At 38.6% G+C, this 18,517-nt stretch overlaps 1 protein-coding gene across 1 annotated transcript in view; it reads left to right on the forward strand.

The window, feature by feature from the left end:
• LOC128692048 (glycerol-3-phosphate dehydrogenase, mitochondrial) overlaps nt 1-18,517 on the forward strand; it is a 202,679-nt gene that overhangs the window by 107,071 nt on the left and 77,091 nt on the right. Inside the window, exon 5 of the mRNA XM_070085286.1 lies at nt 2,710-2,808. Within this exon, the coding sequence (XP_069941387.1) occupies nt 2,710-2,808 (99 nt within the window). The remainder of the gene's footprint in view (nt 1-2,709; nt 2,809-18,517) is intronic.

Below are 18,517 nucleotides of genomic sequence, written 5' to 3' on the forward strand. Positions count from 1 at the left end.
CAGACCTGAAGAGTATACAGAGAACTTTCACTGCATGTATAAGTACAATACCACACCTAAATTTCTTGGAACAGTTGAAATCCCTTGCCCTGTATTTCTTGGAATGCAGAAGAGATGCATCATAATATACACTTGGAAGTCAGTATCTGACCAGCTGGGCTGTAGTTCATGTGTCGGTTTATGTGTGGCCAGCAGTAACAGCCTGGTTGACCAGGCCCTGATCCACCATGAGGCCTGGTCATGAACTGGGCTGCAGGGGCATTGACCCCTGAAATACCCTCCAGGTATACTCCAGGTATACTGTAAAACAGTGTGTGAGGAGGAAGGAGAGCCTGAACACAAGTGCACATTTAGTGCTTGATGATTTAACCAGTTAAAATGTATAGTGAGCTGTGTAAAGATCTACAAGATAAAACAGACCAGCAGTGCATGACAAAATGCCTAAGCATTCCACTGTAATAATCTTCTAAAGCTACATCAACATCTTAAGATCAGCAACCTTCAACATCACATCAACCCCAACCATCAACCTGGGCCCAGTAGGGCCACAGCTATTCAGTCCACTAACTTCAGAATGAAGATTGAGACATTTATGCAAGATACGGGAATCTTTATTAAGGAAATGTTTCGCCACTCACTGGCTTCATCCGTCCAATACAAAGCAGAAAGGGGTTAAGGATGTTAAGCATCAATAACCCAACTTGAAGGTAAGTAACAAATACTCTACAGTATTAATGTAACTAATTTTTATCTACATATACTCTTGTTTTTCACAGGCTGAACCTCACTAGAGTTCAGAAACTTATTTTTTGAAGCGTTATAACATTAAAGAAAAATTATGACTCTTGGAGATCTGAGGAATGTAACCCTATTTTTTGCATGTGTTTTTCACTCCATAAGTTGTGCAAGTCATTAGTAGTGCAGTTCTCAGGAGTGTACCTGCGCGAATTATGATCGTCCACTGCAGTACATATAATTTTTTTTTTTGCGTTACAGTAGACCGTCATTTAGCATGAGTTTATTTGGCACGATTTGGGTATATCACGATTGAAGAACTGCAGCACAATTTTATGTAACACATCGTAAAATTAATTTAACATGGTTCAGTTTGCGGGAAGGAAAAAAAATTCCCTTTTCCTCTAGCAGCTGCCTTGTTGTGGATCAGCGGGGGAGACCTCCTGCCATCTCCTGCCACCCCCCCTGACACCACCCCACCATCCCAGCATTCGTACTTTATATGCATCCAGTCTTTTTCTCTGCTACAAGCTAGCTCTGTTTGTGAATTGTGTTTTGATCTTTTAATTAATATATTATGTATCTGCCAAGCAGTTATGACACCCAGTAGGCATACCAGTGTTGCTGAAAGTGGCAAGAGAAGGTATAAGCATTTAACTCTTAGAATTAACAAAGAAAACAAAGATATTAGACAAGAGATAACCTGTGGCGTAATGAAGTGTTTGTTACTTTGTATACATAAAAAGAGGTAAACATACGTTTGTGTGACTGACTGACTTACTGAATGACTTACCGAGTTGAATGAATAGCTTACTGACTTGACTGAATAACTTACTGACTTGACTGAATAACTTACTTGACTGACTGACTGAATGACTTGACTGACTGAATGATTTAACTGACCGAATGACTTGACTTACTGACTTGACTGACTTACTGACTTGACTGACTTGCTGAATGGCTTAACTGGCTTACTGAATGACTTGACTGACTTACTGAATGACTTGACTGACTGAATGACTTTACTTACTGAATGACCTGACTGACTTACTGAATGACTGACTTACTGAATGACTGAATGACTTACTGACTTGACTGAATAACTTACCTGACTTACTGACTTGACTGACTGAATGACTTGACTGGCTGAATGACTTGACTGACTGAATGACTTGACTAACTTACTGAATGACCTGACTGACTTACTGGCTGACTTGACTGAATAACTTACTGACTGACTGATTGACTTGACTTACTGACTTGACTGACTGAATGACTTGACTGGCTGACTGAATGACTTGACTGACTGAATGACGACTGACTGAATGACTTGACTGACTTACTGAATTACTTAACTGACTGACTTACTGACTTGACTGAATAACTTGGCTTACTGAATGACTTGATGGACTGAATGAATGACTTAAAGTTAGACACTCCAGTACAATGATTGACTTCAGTACCAGAACCTCTACCATCCACCTCAGCCCAGTAGGTCCATAGCATAACTCTCCACTCTCTTCACAATCATCCACAAACACCAGCACCCTCAATTTAAGGTAAGAAATACTATTATTTCCGTTACATTTGTATTCTTAACCAGTAAAAACAACATAATACATCACAATAATGAACTACAATTACATATTCACTTTTATTTTTGTAAGAGGTGGAGGCCTAAAAAAAGTTCTTTGGCTTTTTATGGGCTCATGGGAACGTAACCCTATTTTTCCCATAAGTTCTTCAGTTCATCTAACATGGTTTTACCTAGCATGGCATTTTCAGGAACGTAACTACCGTGTTAAATGACGGTCTACTGTACTTCTCCCTTCTATTTTTTAAGGTAGTTATCAACTATTTTCTGTGTTACTCAGTAAGTTGGTCATCAGTAAGTGATGGGAGAGCAAGATGTGTATTGCCTGTGTCAGGTGATGAACCACCTTAAATTCTTGTTGAGATGCTCTCTAACTCCAGGTAAGAGACCAAGAAGTTCCTGGGGAAACTCTCCATGAGATACTGAAGGAGATTGACCTTAATCTAAATGGGCAGGTGGAATTTGATGAATACTTACAGGTGACTATATACATTAATACTGCTGATGTTTACAAATTATGTGTGGAATGGTTCTGAATAAGCCTGCATGTCTTATTATTTATGTACAGTACTGTAGTACAGTATTAAAACTTAAGTATGGTAAAAAGATGTAGTCTCTAACACTCTTACTAAAAAATAAAATTATTTATTGTAGAGTTATTCAGATGCTACCATAAATTTTCAACTATTGTCATATTCTTATTATTGGATTAATTTTATACAAGCCAGTTAATTGTGGTATGTAGATGGCATGGCCTCCTAATTACAGTAACCAACAAAATTTAACTTTTTGTCCAGTTCTGAAATCAAATTGCATTTCAGTTAAGATAAGTTTGATATGCTGATCATAAATCTGAACTTATTTGGTCTGTCACATAATATTTTTTTTTTAAATCTTGTAATAAAAGTTTTGGCTATTTGAGGTTGAAGAACTACATGATGTATCTTAGCTAACATAGATAGTAAGTATGGGGTAAGCAATGACAAAAACTAATCTATCTTAATATAACTTTTATGTGTACAGGAGGGCCCCACTTATATGGCAGGTTAGGTTCTAGGCTACTGCCATAAAACAAATCACTTTTAAATGCATATAAGTGCCTAATAACAAGTTTACACTATCATATATTAACTCGGCCATAGAACTACATGTAGGCATAAAAAACAATAAATAAGTAAAATGCACGTAGAGTACACTCATTACTTACTTTAAAATATTTGTAGTCTTAATCCTTTCAGGGTCCAAGGCCAAAATCTGAAGTGGTGCTCGTGTCCAAGAAATTTTGAAAAAAAAAAAAATTATTTTTTCTTACAGAATTAAAGATAATATTTTTGTGAAGGTAATAAAACAACAAAAAAAATTTCTGATCAGTACTTACTGAGATACAGCGGTGGGAAGTTGACCCAAAATGACCGGGTGGCGGCAGTATCAGCGACTTCCGCAAAATCCCATTTTTTTTATTTTGCGTTTTTTATACTTTTTTCTTTTCTTTTCTAATTTTTTCTTTTTCTAATAACATTTGTGGCCTGTGAGACCAGTATAATGTATATTGTATAAGTGTACACTCATTGTATTCAACACAATAACTGCACTAATTTGTTTATCATTATATTGCTTACAAAACTTGTTTACAAGTTTATTGTAAACAAAATGATGAAAATATTAGTGCGGTTATTATGTTGAATACAACGGTACCATATAGTACCATATGGTAGAATGGTGCCATAGGGTGCAATGGTACCATATGGTACAATGGCACCATATGATACAATGGTACCATATGGTACAGTGGCACATGATACAATGGTACCATATGATACAATGGTACCATATGATACAATGGTACCATATGGTACAGTGGCACCATTTGGTACAATGGTACCATATGATACAATGGTACCATATGGTGCAATGGTACCATATGGTGCAATGGTACCTTATGGTACTATATGGTGCAATGGTACCTTATGGTACCATATGGTGCAATGGTACCTTATGGTACCATATGGCACAGTGGAACCTTATGGCACCATATGGTGTAATGGTACCATATGGTACCTTATGATGCAATGGTACCATATGGTACATTGTACCATACAGTACAAAGATACCATATGGTTCATTGTACCGTATGGTACTACATGGTACTGTTGTATTCAACACAATAAACACACTAATATTTTCATTATTATTTTGTTTACAATAATTGTTTACAACAAAAATATGCAAAAATGTTGTATATTAGTAATGTTCTATTATATATTTATGAGTGTACAGGAACTTGACGTGTTCCTTGAGGTGGATGACAAAGCACTTTGTCTCGGAAACTGCAGAGTCAGTAGCTAGCTTGTGTCGCCACTCACTCAGTCTTGGCTGGTGTCTCATGCCACCAACACCTATTGACCATATGGTACACGGTATCATATGTTACAGGGTACCATATGGTACATTGTACTATATGGTATAGGGTACCATGCAGTACAGGATAACATATGGTGCAGGGTACCATATGGTGCAGGATACCATATGGCACGGGGTACCATATGGCACAGGGTACCATATGGCACAGGGTACCATACAGTACAGGACACCATATGGTACAGATACAGGGATAACTATGGAAATAAGTCACCCTGACTTTTTTGGGTTATCCTAGGATTTTATATGTATGCTGCTATGTATGATAATCTATGTAATTGTATTTCTGTACACCTGAATAAACTTACTCAAGTGCATGTGGCATCATAAGTAAGTTTACTTAGTTATACACAAATAAAGTTACATAGAATATCATACTTAGCAGCATATGTTTGGAGAACCTAGGATAACCCAAAAAAGTCAGACAGACTTATTTCCATTAGGGTCCCTGTACCCTGTACCATATGGTATAATGTACCATATGGTACAATGTACTATATGGTACCATTGTACCATATGGTACCATTGTACCATATACCATTGTATGACATGGCACCATTGTACCATATGATACCATTGTACCATATGGCACAATGGTACCATATGGTTCAAAACCAAAAAATTCGTCTTCAGCTCCACTTCCATCAGTCTTAGAACTGTAAGTTCTGAAGAGGAGAGTCAGAATTCGCTCGGAGAGCAAGTGGGGAGTGAGAGCTTCCTTGCCGCCAGACACAATGAACAAAGCTACTTTGCCGGCGTTCCCACAATCCCATGTGGGCGTCCAGATTTTTTCTATGGTGTGCACACTGACCACCCAGACTTATTCTCTCAGATGTAGGCCTACCAGCCTTCTAGCTCTAAATTTGACGCTGCTAGAATTTTGGCGTAGATCTTTGGTTTGTACCCTGAACATAAAGCCGTAGATCTACGGGACGGACCCTGAAAGGGTTAATGTAGGGTGAGAGGTGAGTAATATTTATTGCAAGAAGTCAGGTGTCATAGCTTGCCTGGCTGCCATGCCTCACAGTTAGGTTTATTTGTTTTACCATGATTGTATATATTTTCTATATATATGATATGTGGCATGTTTCTTATACATGATGGACCCCACATATACATCATATTAGGTTCTGGGATACTGCTGTAAAGTGAAATTTGCTGTAAAGTGAATCACAGCCTTTTTTCACTTTCAACTGCATATAAAAGCCTGACAACAGGTTTACACTGTCATACATTAAGTGAGCAATTTAGCCAGGCTTAATATTACTTACCTTAAAATATTTTCATCCTTAGCTTATAGTGAGTGGTGGATATATTTATCATATGAAGTCTGAATAAATGAAGAAAGGGTATACGTAGTTGAAAACTGCTGTATTAACGAAATGCTGTAGGTGAAGCACTGTAAATACCTGGAGTATACCAGGAGAGGATTTTGGGGGTTAATACCCCTGCAGCCCAGTCTGTGACCATGCCTTGTGATGGATCAGGACCCAATCAACCAGGCTGTTACTGTTGGCCGCACGCAAACCGACGTACCAACCACAGTCCGGCTGGTCAAGTACTGACTTAGGTGCCTGTCCAGTGTCTTCTTGGAGACAGCCAGGGGTCTACTGGTAATCTGCTTAATGTATGCTAGGAGGCAATTGAACAGTCTAGGACCCCTGACACTTATTGTGTTGTTTCTTACCATACTTGTGGCACCCCTGCTTTTCATTGTCGGGATGTTGCATTGCTTGCTGAGTCTTTTGTTTTCATAAGGAGTGATTTTCATTTGCAAATTTGGTACTAATCCCTCTAGGATTTTCCAAGTGTATATTATCATGTATCTTTCTCACCAGCATTCCACAAAATACAAGTCAAGGAACTTCAACCGTTCCCAGTAATTTAGGTGTTTTATCCTACAGGTCCTCCATCACAAATCCGGCATCATTGGGACCTGTAGTGTGCCGGATTACTGAGTTTGCTGAATTACAGTGGTTAGGTTAGAATACACTTAATAAAATTAACCAACTTGACTTACGCAGTTCATTGAACATCGGCAAAAATCAAACATTTCCACTACTTTGAGCTCAATTTCAAGGTACTTTTCATTATGAAAGCAATCAAAATCATGTCTATTTCTGTAATATATCTTCCATTCTATCAAATGAGTCCAAAAAATGAGAATACAACCATAAAAACCATACGAAAATATACTGCAAAGAGGCGGCTAATGGCTGAAAAGTGAACTCCCTTATTAATCATCTGTCTTTTTTATTTTTGTTGTACGTTAAGAAGCATCTTTCCATCATACATTGCCCAAGTTTCAATGAGATAGCCCAACAAACAACTGAGAAAAGAAAAATATTTAACAAAAATCATATATGGCAAGCCCAAGCCAGGTACTGGAAATAAGTCACTTTGTCTGACTTTTCTGGGTTATCCCAGGTTCTCTATACATACACTGCTATGTATGATAATCTATGTAACTGTATTTGTGTATACCTGAATAAACTTATTTACTTCTAGTCTGTCAACTGAGTACAAGAAACTGCCCATTCACTTATTTCAACTACCCAATAAAGTGGTCAGAAATTGACAATTTGGCCAATTTCACACAAATTTCAGCAGATGCCAATTTCAAAATAGGGTCCAGAATAAACATGTAGACATTCCTGGCACTAAAATAACATTTTCTCTGTTCATTAGTCATGGCTACAGGTCCCTCTTATATTACTCTTGCTTACCATTTGGAATTTTTATTCACAAAAAAAATAGAAGATTTACTGTTATGCAGACTACTGCATTATTGTAATAATTGTATAAATAATGTCAATCCATTCTTGACTCCGTACTGGAATTTAGACTGGCAGGTGGACAGGTATTGGACGGTGACGTCATTTGTTTACTCTTGAGCTTCGCTAAAGACTAGAACATTTTCGCTACTGTGAGCGCAATTTCAAGGTACTTTTCGTATTGAAAGCAATCAAAAGCATATCTATTTCTGTAATATATCTTTCATTCTATCAAATGAGACCGAAAAAATGAGAATATAACCATAACCATACAAAAATATACCACTAAGCGGCCGCTAATGGCTGAGAAGTGAACTCCGCTATTTATGGTCTGATTTCTTTCATTTTTGGTGTACGTGAAGAAGTATCTTTCCATCATACATTGTCCAAGTTTGAATAAGATAACCCAACAGGCAACTGAGGAAATAATAATAATAATAATATAATAATAATAATAATAATAATAATAATAATAATAATAATAATTATTTACTACACATACATGTACAAGGTATACAGGCCTAGCTGACATCAGTGACATACTACTGTATAGAAAGGCACTTGTTATGCTGAGTATTTCAAGAAAATTAGGTCAGTGTCCCAGGATAACACCCACACCAGTCGTCTAACACCCAGGTACCCATTTACTGATAAGTAAACATAGACAACAGGTGTAAAGAAACATGCCTAATGTTTCTACCCTGGCTGGGAATCGAATATTTACCAAAAAACATATATGGCTAACCCAAGCCAGGTACTAAAAATAAGCCACGTTGACTTTTTTTGGGTTATCCTAGGTTCTCTACACATATGCTGCTTTTCTTTCTTTCAACACACCGGCCGTATCCCACCAAGGCGGGGTGGCCCAAAAGGAAAAACGAAAGTTTCTCCTTTTACATTTAGTAATATATACAGGAGAAGAGGTTACTAGCCCCTTGCTCCCGGCATTTTAGTTGCCTCCTACAACACGCATGGCTTACGGAGGAAGAATTCTGTTCCACTTCCCCATGGAGGTAAGAGAAAATAAACAACAAGAACAAGAACTAGTAAGAAAATATTAGAAAACCCAGAGGGGTGTGTATATATATGCTTGTACATGTATGTGTAGTGTGACCTAAGTGTAAGTAGAAGTAGCAAGACGTACCTGAAATCTTGCATGTTTATGAGACAGAAAAAAGGACACCAGCAATCCTACCATCATGTAAAACAATTGCAGGCCTTCGTTTTACACTCTCTTGGCAGGACGGTAGTACCTCCCTGGGCGGTTGCTGTCTACCAACCTACTATATGCTGCTATTTGTGATAATCTATAGAGAGAAAATAACTTTTTTGTTTCATGTTTATGGTGGAGTACGAGTGTATATCATAGTTAGCCCTGTGCTATACTCTGTTTTCTCTAATATAAGCCCCAAGACAAGGATAGGAGAATGGTATTTGTTTACCATATCCTCTTCATAACTCTGTCGAACTGCTCGGTGTTATGCCAAATATTATTCATTCTGGAGTATTTAACATGTTTTATGTTATTTATATTGTTTCTTATGTCATATTAGATCAGTTGTGATAGGCAAATAAGCTGTAGTTTTGATATTAGCATAATATTTATTTATTTATTTATTTATTTATTTACAATTTGAGCACACATGCAGAGGTACAAAAAAATACAGATAAGAGCAGCATGCCAAAGCCACTTATACTATGCATAGCATTATGGGCTGGCTGAAAATTAACTTAAGATTAACTAAGCAATGATGAAATCAGTGATAAAACATTAATGTAAACAGATTACTATAAAGCACAAGTGAGTATTACAAAGACAGGTCATATGGTTGCATGCATTGTTGTACATTCAGTCGTATGGAATATTCTGTTAGGTAGTGTATTTAAAAAATAATAAAGTTAGATTGGGTTTTAGGTTTAACATTTATGTGATATAATTGTGAGAAACATTTAAGATATACAATTTATAAGGTTCAGTTATTCAGTATTTTTTTGGTTTTGGGTGAGTAAGTGATCTTTGAGAAGAGACTTGAATTTATAAACAGGTAGTGTTTCTTTTATATTTACAGGTAATGAATTCCAGATTTTAGGGCCTTTTATGTGCATTGAGTTTTCGCATAGTGTGAGATGGACACGAGGAACATCAAAGATGTTGTGTTATGGCCTTGTGTTATGGTCATGTGTTCTGTTGAGGTTGGCAAGGAGATGTTTGAGGGGAGGGTTAATATCAGAGTTAAGTGTTCTTTTTTTTTTTATTTTTATTATTATTATCACACCGGCCGATTCCCACCAAGGCAGGGTGGCCCGAAAAAGAAAAACTTTCACCATCATTCACTCCATCACTGTCTTGCCAGAAGGGTGCTTTACACTACAGTTTTTAAACTGCAACATTAACACCCCTCCTTCAGAGTGCAGGCACTGTACTTCCCATCTCCAGGACTCAAGTCCGGCCTGCCGGTTTCCCTGAATCCCTTCATAAATGTTACTTTGCTCACACTCCAACAGCACGTCAAGTATTAAAAACCATTTGTCTCCATTCACTCCTATCAAACACGCTCACGCATGCCTGCTGGAAGTCCAAGCCCCTCGCACACAAAACCTCCTTTACCCCCTCCCTCCAACCCTTCCTAGGCCGACCCCTACCCCGCCTTCCTTCCACTACAGACTGATACACTCTTGAAGTCATTCTGTTTCGCTCCATTCTCTCTACATGTCCGAACCACCTCAACAACCCTTCCTCAGCCCTCTGGACAACAGTTTTGATAATCCCGCACCTCCTCCTAACTTCCAAACTACGAATTCTCTGCATTATATTCACACCACACATTGCCCTCAGACATGACATCTCCACTGCCTCCAGCCTTCTCCTCGCTGCAACATTCATCACCCACGCTTCACACCCATATAAGAGCGTTGGTAAAACTATACTCTCATACCAACGCTCTTATATGGGTGTGAAGCGTGGGTGATGAATGTTGCAGCGAGGAGAAGGCTGGAGGCAGTGGAGATGTCATGTCTGAGGGCAATGTGTGGTGTGAATATAATGCAGAGAAGTTCTATGTATGTAATAGGTGCAGTAATAAGTATGGATGTTTTGTATGGTGAGTAGGTTTAGTGTATTGAATATTGGTGGAGTGTGCTACCTGTAGTGAGAATTTGTTATCATTCTAACTGCAGCCTTTTGTTGGGTAATTAGTGGTCTGAGATGGTTAATTGTTGTTGAGCCCCATGCACAAATTCCATAGGTGAGATAGGGGTAAATAAGAGAGTGATATAGGGCCAGGAGGGCTGACTGTGGAGCATAGTACCGTATCTTCGATAGTATGCCTACAGTCTTGGAAATTTTCTTAGAAATTTGTTGTATATGTGTATGAAATTTGAGTCTATTATCAAGGTGGATTCCTAAGAATTTACCCTCTGTTAGCTTTGTGATAGGTGATCCGTTTATCATTATGTTAAGAGGGACATCTGTAGCTGTTACCAAACTGAATGAAGTAGGTTTTGTCAATGTTTAGTGTAAGTTTGTTAGTCCTCATCCTGGTAGATATTTTCTGTAATTCGGTATTTACAGTACAGTGGACCCCCGCATAACGATTACCTCCGAATGCGACCAATTATGTAAGTGTATTTATGTAAGTGCGTTTGTACGTGTATGTTTGGGGGTCTGAAATGGATTAATCTACTTCACAATATTCCTTATGGGAATAAATTCGGTCAGTACTGGCACCTGAACATACTTATGGAGTGAAAAAATATCGTTAACCGGGGGTCCACTGTATTGGCTAGCGTGACTGGGCTCGGGTGGGAGAAGATGTATGTAGTGTCATCTGCAAATAGTGTGGGTTTGAGCAATTGCGAAGCATTTGGTAGGTCATTTATGTATAGGAGAAAGAGAAGAGGGCCAAGGACACTTCCCTGTGGGACACCAACTGTAATTGGTTGTGCAGAAGAGTTTGCCCCATTTGCGTACACATATTGGCTTCTGTTGCTGAGGTATGACTTGAGGTAGTTGAGGGAGTGCCCTCTTATACCATAGTGCGACAATTTTACGTGGAGCAAGTCATGGTCAACTGTATCAATAGCTTTACGTAAGTCAATGAAGATCCCCAGTGGGACTTCTTTTTTCTCTATTGCAGTGTACATATGTTCTAGCATGTGTATAAAGCATATTCTCCTGCTTCATGAGACTGAGCTCATGGCAGCCGACAGTGGCTTCAAAGCCACCTTATCTTTAATGGATAATGTACTGTGTAGGTGCTTTACATAATGAGAAGCATTTCTTTTATTCATTGGAACCATGGCCAGGGCTAAAAGTAAGCAAGTTAAAACAATAAATGGAGAAAAAGAAATTGGACTGACTTATGCAGCAAGTAGCACCACCAAACAGTACCAGCAGGTTGGTGTGGCGACCCTGGAAATTTGAAATTATGCTAGCCAAAATTAGTGCCGAATAACTGAAGGAATCGATTAACTGATTGCCGGATTTGTGATGGCGGACCTGTACTTATGTGTCCCATGAAGGTTCTCTGTACATTATCCAGTTCAGCAATTCTGCCTGCCTTGAAGGGTGCCATTAGTGTATAGCATTATTACAGCCAAGAGAGAACAAGCGATTTGAAGAGAATCATCATGGGCTTGGTATCCCTAGTTTAGAAGGCTCTCATTACCTGTCCTATCATTTTTCTAGCAGATGTGGTAGATTCATGCTTGTGATCTTTGACATTATCACTACCAGGTCACTCACATTTTTGTGTGACTGGAATTTGTTTTATATTCTGATCTATGTAGTTTTAATTTCCTCAAGTTTTCCATATTGGAGTAATTGAAATTTGTCTTCATTGAACTTCATATTGTTTTCTAAAGTAAAGTAAAGTTTATTTCTTCGTAAAGGTTACAATGTGTAATTACAACTTTGATTTGCTAAGTACAAAGATAGCCACTATCATGCTGAAGCATTTCAAACAAACTAATTGTAATACATAGTAACTAATTAAAACTAGATAAGATAATAATACATAGTAGTAATAATACACAGTAGTAATAATGGTTAACTGTTTTACAATCTTATTTAAACTTAATACAAGTGAGAGGTAGTAAGGTGAACTAGGGTTCAGTAAAATAATCTTGAAATTGCACACAAAATCTACCTTACAAGTAATGGTGCAGGTGGTAATATTTTGTGGAATGGCAGAATTAAAAGCCAGGAGGTCACATAATAAAACTAATTAGCAGATGTTTTGGCTGATTTGGTTAATATTGAGAAATAAGATGATTTTATGGATTGGCAGAATTAACCCTTAAACTGTCCAAACATAGATCTACATTCACTCGTGTGGCGCTCCGAATATTTTGAAAAATAAAAAAAATGTTTTTTTCTTTTAAAATGAAGAGCACATTTTTCTACACGTCATAGGATTAAAAAAAAATTTTAGGGCCAGTACTTACCGAGATATAAGACCGTGAAGTTGACTCTGGATGCTCACCTGTTGGCAATATCGACTCCTGCCACTTGCAGAAGTGTTGCCAATATACCTTTTTTTTTCGTTTTTATTTTAATTTATATATTTTTTATGTTCTGATAATTGCAATTTATAATAGTTTTTGTAATTTCATAGCCAATCTTTGTTCTGATGCTAATATTAGGTACTGAAATAGTGCTCAACTAGTCACTATCACATTGACAGGTGAACATTTACACCTGCCTGGGTTATTTACTATTGTCTAGAAATACACTCAAAGTATTTATAGGTACCAGCAATGTTTTAGATACTCTGGCATATACCTTGAAGCATGTTGCTATGAAATGCATCCCTATACTGTTGACAGCCTAGTGATATTTGATAAATGCCCACTGCTCCAGCTAACCCTCGCTGTATTTGTTATCACTGTTACATACAAACATGTCTTGTCTCTCAAATTCAAATTCAAAGTTTATTCTCTATAAGGATTACAATGCTGAGTTTACAGAATTTGGTTATTGTGTGGTTTACATGTAGTAAAATAATAATTACAGAGTGTACCACTAGAACACCTAGCATGGCTAGGCATTTCGGGCAGACTTAAATTAAATCTTAAGTTTAAAATATTACAAAATTATGAGGTAAGTTGGTATTATGGCTAAGTGACTAAATACTAGTTTGTGAGTTTAGCAATGTGAATGCTTTTGTTTTGGCACTATACATAGTTTCAGTATTGGAGTATCACAGGCCAACTTATGACTAGTTAAGATTCATTATTTTGAGATTGAGATTAATATTTCTGTTTATGGGCAAATGGGTGAGTGAATGTAAGTGTTAACCACCACGTGGTATTCGTGTAATTAGTTGACAGGGTGTATCAGGGAGATAAGATGTTTTCTGATGGTAGTTTTGAAGGTGATGAATGTGTCTGCAGTTTTAGAATTTTCAGGTAGGGTGTTCCAGATTTTAGGGCCTTTGACATACATTGAATTTTTGTAAAGGTTTAGTCGGACACGGGGAATGTCATAGAGATGTTTGTGTCTGGTGTTGTGCCTGTGGATTCTGTCGCAACTATCAAGAAAGCGTTTTAGGTCAAGGTTAATATTGGAATTTAAGGTCCTCCTGATGTAGATTGCACAGTAGTAAGTGTGGATGTACTGAACAGGGAGTAAGTTTAGATCTATGAAAAGTGGGAGGGTGTGTTGCCCGGGATGGGATTTAGTGATTATTCTTACTGCAGCTTTTTGTTGGGTTATTATTGGCTTTAGGTGTGTTGCTGCAGTTGAACCCCAAGCACAGATAGCATAGGTGAGGTATGGATATATAAGTGAATGGTATAATGTGAGAGGGGCAGTTTGCGGCACGTAGTATCATATCTTGGAGAGGATCCCAACCGTTTTGGATACTTTTTTGGTTATGTGTTGGATATGAGTGCTGAAGTTCAGGTTGTTGTCGAGGTATAGGCCTAGGAATTTGCCCTCATTATGCCTGGCAATTAGAGTGTTGTCGATCTTAATGTTAATTTGCGCATCTCCTGGTCTGCTACCACACTTAATGTAGTAGGTTTTGTCAGTGTTAAGCGTAAGTTTATTGGCTGTCATCCAAGTCGATATTTTGATCAGCTCCTCATTAACAATGGTGTTGAGGGTGGCAAGATTAGGGTGAGAGATGACATAAGTCGTGTCATCAGCAAAGAGAATGGGGTTCAGGTGTTGAGATACGTTTGGAAGATCATTGATGTATATGAGGAAGAGCAGGGGACCAAGGACACTTCCCTGCAGATCTCCAGTATCAAGTGGCTGTGTTGTTGATGCTGTGTCTTTAATGGTGACATACTGATACCTATTAGTAAGGTAAGATTTGAAATATGCAAGCGCGTGGGCAGTTATACCATAATGGTCAAGTTTGTGGAGTAGGATGTCGTGGTCTACTGTGTCAAAAGCTTTTCTTAGGTCAATAAAAATTCCTAGTGGATATTACTTATTTTCCAATGCTGTGTAAAGCAGATCTAGCATTTTTATGATTGCATCGTTAGTGCATTTATTTTTCCTGAATCCAAATTGGCAGGGGCTGAGTATGTTTTGTGCCATTATAAATGAATATAGTCTCCTGTGCACGAGTTTCTCAAAGATTTTGGATAGCAATGTTAAGTTTGATATTGGCCTATAGTTGTTTAAATCTATAGGGTCACCACCTTTATGTATTGGTGTAACCCTCTCTGTCTATTTATCTGTCTGTCAGTCTATCTGCCTGTCTCTTTGACTGTCTGTCTATCCATCTGCCCATCTATCTGTCTCTGTCTCCCTGTATGTCTGTCTCTGCTTATCTGTCTTTCTGTCTGCCTAGAGTATACATAGATCACACTCCTTGAAGAATTGTGTTATGGCATCTGTTATCAGCTCGGTGACATTTGATAAATGGGTTCTCAGGGAACCCTGGCTTTATTTGTTTTCACTGATACACACAAACATGTTTCTGTCTATCTGTTTGTCTATCTATCTGTCTATCTTTGCCTGGAATTTTTGGGTTATCCTAGGTAATTTACACTGTGTATAATAACTGTACTTATGTGTACATGTGAGACAGAGATATAGATAGACAGAGATATAGATAGACAGAGATATAGATAGACAGAGATATAGATAGGCAGATATATAGACAGATAGAGATATAGACAGAGAAACAGCCAGAGACAGCCAATGCAAGCCAGCCGGTCAGCCTGCCAAATACATAAGAACATAAGAAAGAAGGAACACTGCAGCAGGCCTACTGGCCCATGCAAGGCAGGTACATGTCACCCTCCCTCCCCTGGCTAATACCCATGACCTACCTAGTCAGGTCACATCCAATGAAGGAAGGAGCATACCATCAGACCTAGTAGCACAAGCTAGTCAAATCCAACTCACACCCACCCACATTCACTCATGTATTTATCTAACCTGTTTTTACTTTCGTCTTAAAATGGGAGTGTTAATGCGACATGGCATCACTGAATCCCTGGTGTTTGCCATGCTATTTGCTCTAGCTGGCACTCAATTGAACTGGTGCTCCCACAAGGTACTAAGTGCTCCCAGATTTTTTTAATAGTGTGCACACTGAGTGCACAGACCCATTCTTTCATGTCTAGGTGACTCAAGCCTATTGTGCCAAATTTGGAGGAATGAAAAATAAAACGTTGATCTACGTTTGGAGTGCTATACGTGCAAATGTAGATCTACGTTTGGACAGTTTAAGGGTTAAGAGCCTGGAGGTCACATAATAAAACTAGTTAGCAGATGTTTGGTTGATTTTGTTAATATTGTGAGATTAGACGATTTTTTAGCAAAGACATAAATTTATATGCTGTCAGGGGATCCTTGACCTGTTCCAGTAGCGAGTTCCAGATCTTCGGGTCTTTTATGTGCATAGCATTCTTGCATAGTGAGAGACTGACTCGAGGGATGTTGAAAAGTGCCTCATGCCTCGTATTGTGGCTGTGCATTCTGTTGTAACTGTCAAGGAGTAGTTTTAGGGGAAGGTTTATAGTAGAGTTTAATGTTCTGTATATGTATTAGGCACAAGAAAAAGAGTGTATGTCTTGTATATTTAGCAAGTTGAGTCTCTTGAAAGTTGGTAGGGTGTGCTGTCTAGCACAGGAGCTGGTTATCACCCGCACAACAGCTTTTTGTTGGATTATTAAGGGTCTAAGGTGGTTGGCTGTGGCCAAGCCCATTTAAAGATTTGGTTGATGTCAGCTTGGAGTCTTGCAGTGTCTTCGATGGATGACACTGTCATGCAAGTTTGGGTGTCATCTGCAAAGGAAGACATGGTGCTGTGGCTTATATCCCTGTCTATGTCAGGTATGAGGATAAGCAACAGCATGGGAGTAAATACTGTGCCTTGTGGAACAGAGCTTTTCACTGTAGCTGCCTCAGACTTTACTCTGTTTACTATTACTCTTTGGGCTCTATTTGTTAGGAAGTTATAGATCCATCTGCCAACTTTTCCTGTAATTCCTTTATCATGCATTTTGTGTGCTATTACACCATGATCATACTTGTAGAAAGCTTTCACAAAGCCTGTGTATACTTCAACGGCATTTTGTTTGTCCTATAAAGCATCCAAGACCTTGTCATAGTGGTTCAGTAGTTGGGACAGGGTTGTGTGACTGATGGGTATCTAGATGAATGGTGATCTTGCTTCTTAGAACCTTTTCAAAGACTCTTATGATGTGAGATGTTAGTGATATCAGTCTAGTTCTTTGCAATTGCTTTACTGCCACTTTTGTGGAGGGAGGCCATGTCTGTTGTTTTTAGTGACTGTGGGATGACCCTTGTGTCCATGCTCCCTCTCCATAGAATGCTAAAGGCACGTGAAAGGGGCTCCTTGCATTGTGCTAGACAGCACTCCCTACCACTTTTCAAAAGCCTGAACTTGCTAAATATATGAGACATGCATTTATATTATAGTGCCTACTACATACAGAACATTAAACTCCAATATAAACCCTCCACTTAAACTTCTCCTTGATAGCTGCAACAGAACAGTCACAATACAAGGCATAAGGCTCTCTTCGACATCCCTCATGTCAGTCTTACACTATGCAAAAATGCAATACACATCAAGAGCCCAAAGCTCTGGAATTCCCTACCTGAACTGGTAAAGGATCCCCTGACTACTTATAAATTTAGGACTTTGCTCAACCAAACATAGATTTATGTTCGCTCGTGTAGCGCTCCGAACATAGATCTATGTTTTTTTTAAATAAGAAAGCATGTAAAATCGAACGTAGATCTACATTCGGAGTGCTACCTGAGCAAACATAGATCTACATTTGTACCACGCAGATCTACGTTTGTACCACTAGCGCTCCAAGCATAGATCTATGTTTTATTTTTCCTGCCTTCAAATTTGGCGTGATAGACCTGAGCGGCCTAGACATGAAAGAATGGGTCTGTGCACTCAGTGTGCGCAGTATGAAAAAATTCGGGGATGCTGCAGTACTGCATGGTACCACCAGTTTCAGCTCCATCTTTGGTCAACATCATGGCAAACCCCCTTGATTCACTCATGCCTCTTATTTGAGGAAAGTGAAACAGAATACGAGTTTAGTGAATTTGGGACCAATATCGCCACTAATGATCAAGGAATTAGTGGAAATATTGATGATAACCCTGATGACCCTCAGCCCATCACCTCTGGTGTGGCCAGTGTGGACAGGGTGGCCATACCAGACCCTCAGCCCAGCACTTCTGGGGTGGCCAGTGTGGTTAATGTGGCCAGTGTGGCCACAACAGACCCTCAGCCCAGTACCTCTGGGGTGGCTATTGTTACTACCCAAAGGCAACTGCGCAAGAGGAAATTATAATTTTCCTGCGGTTTTGGTGTTAACGATAGTGAAAGTGATATAAGTGACAATGATAAAATCAATTTTATGCCCATAGATTATTCATCGAGTGAAAGTGATATTCATTATTCCCCAGTGAAATGTACTTTTAGGCGTGGTCACCTACGTTCAGGCAGTGTGCCATATGCAGTCCGCAAGGGTTGTGAGAGGT

Source organism: Cherax quadricarinatus, chromosome 15 (genome assembly GCF_038502225.1).
Source record: "Cherax quadricarinatus isolate ZL_2023a chromosome 15, ASM3850222v1, whole genome shotgun sequence".
In the NCBI taxonomy this organism is placed as follows: Eukaryota; Metazoa; Arthropoda; class Malacostraca; order Decapoda; family Parastacidae; genus Cherax; species Cherax quadricarinatus.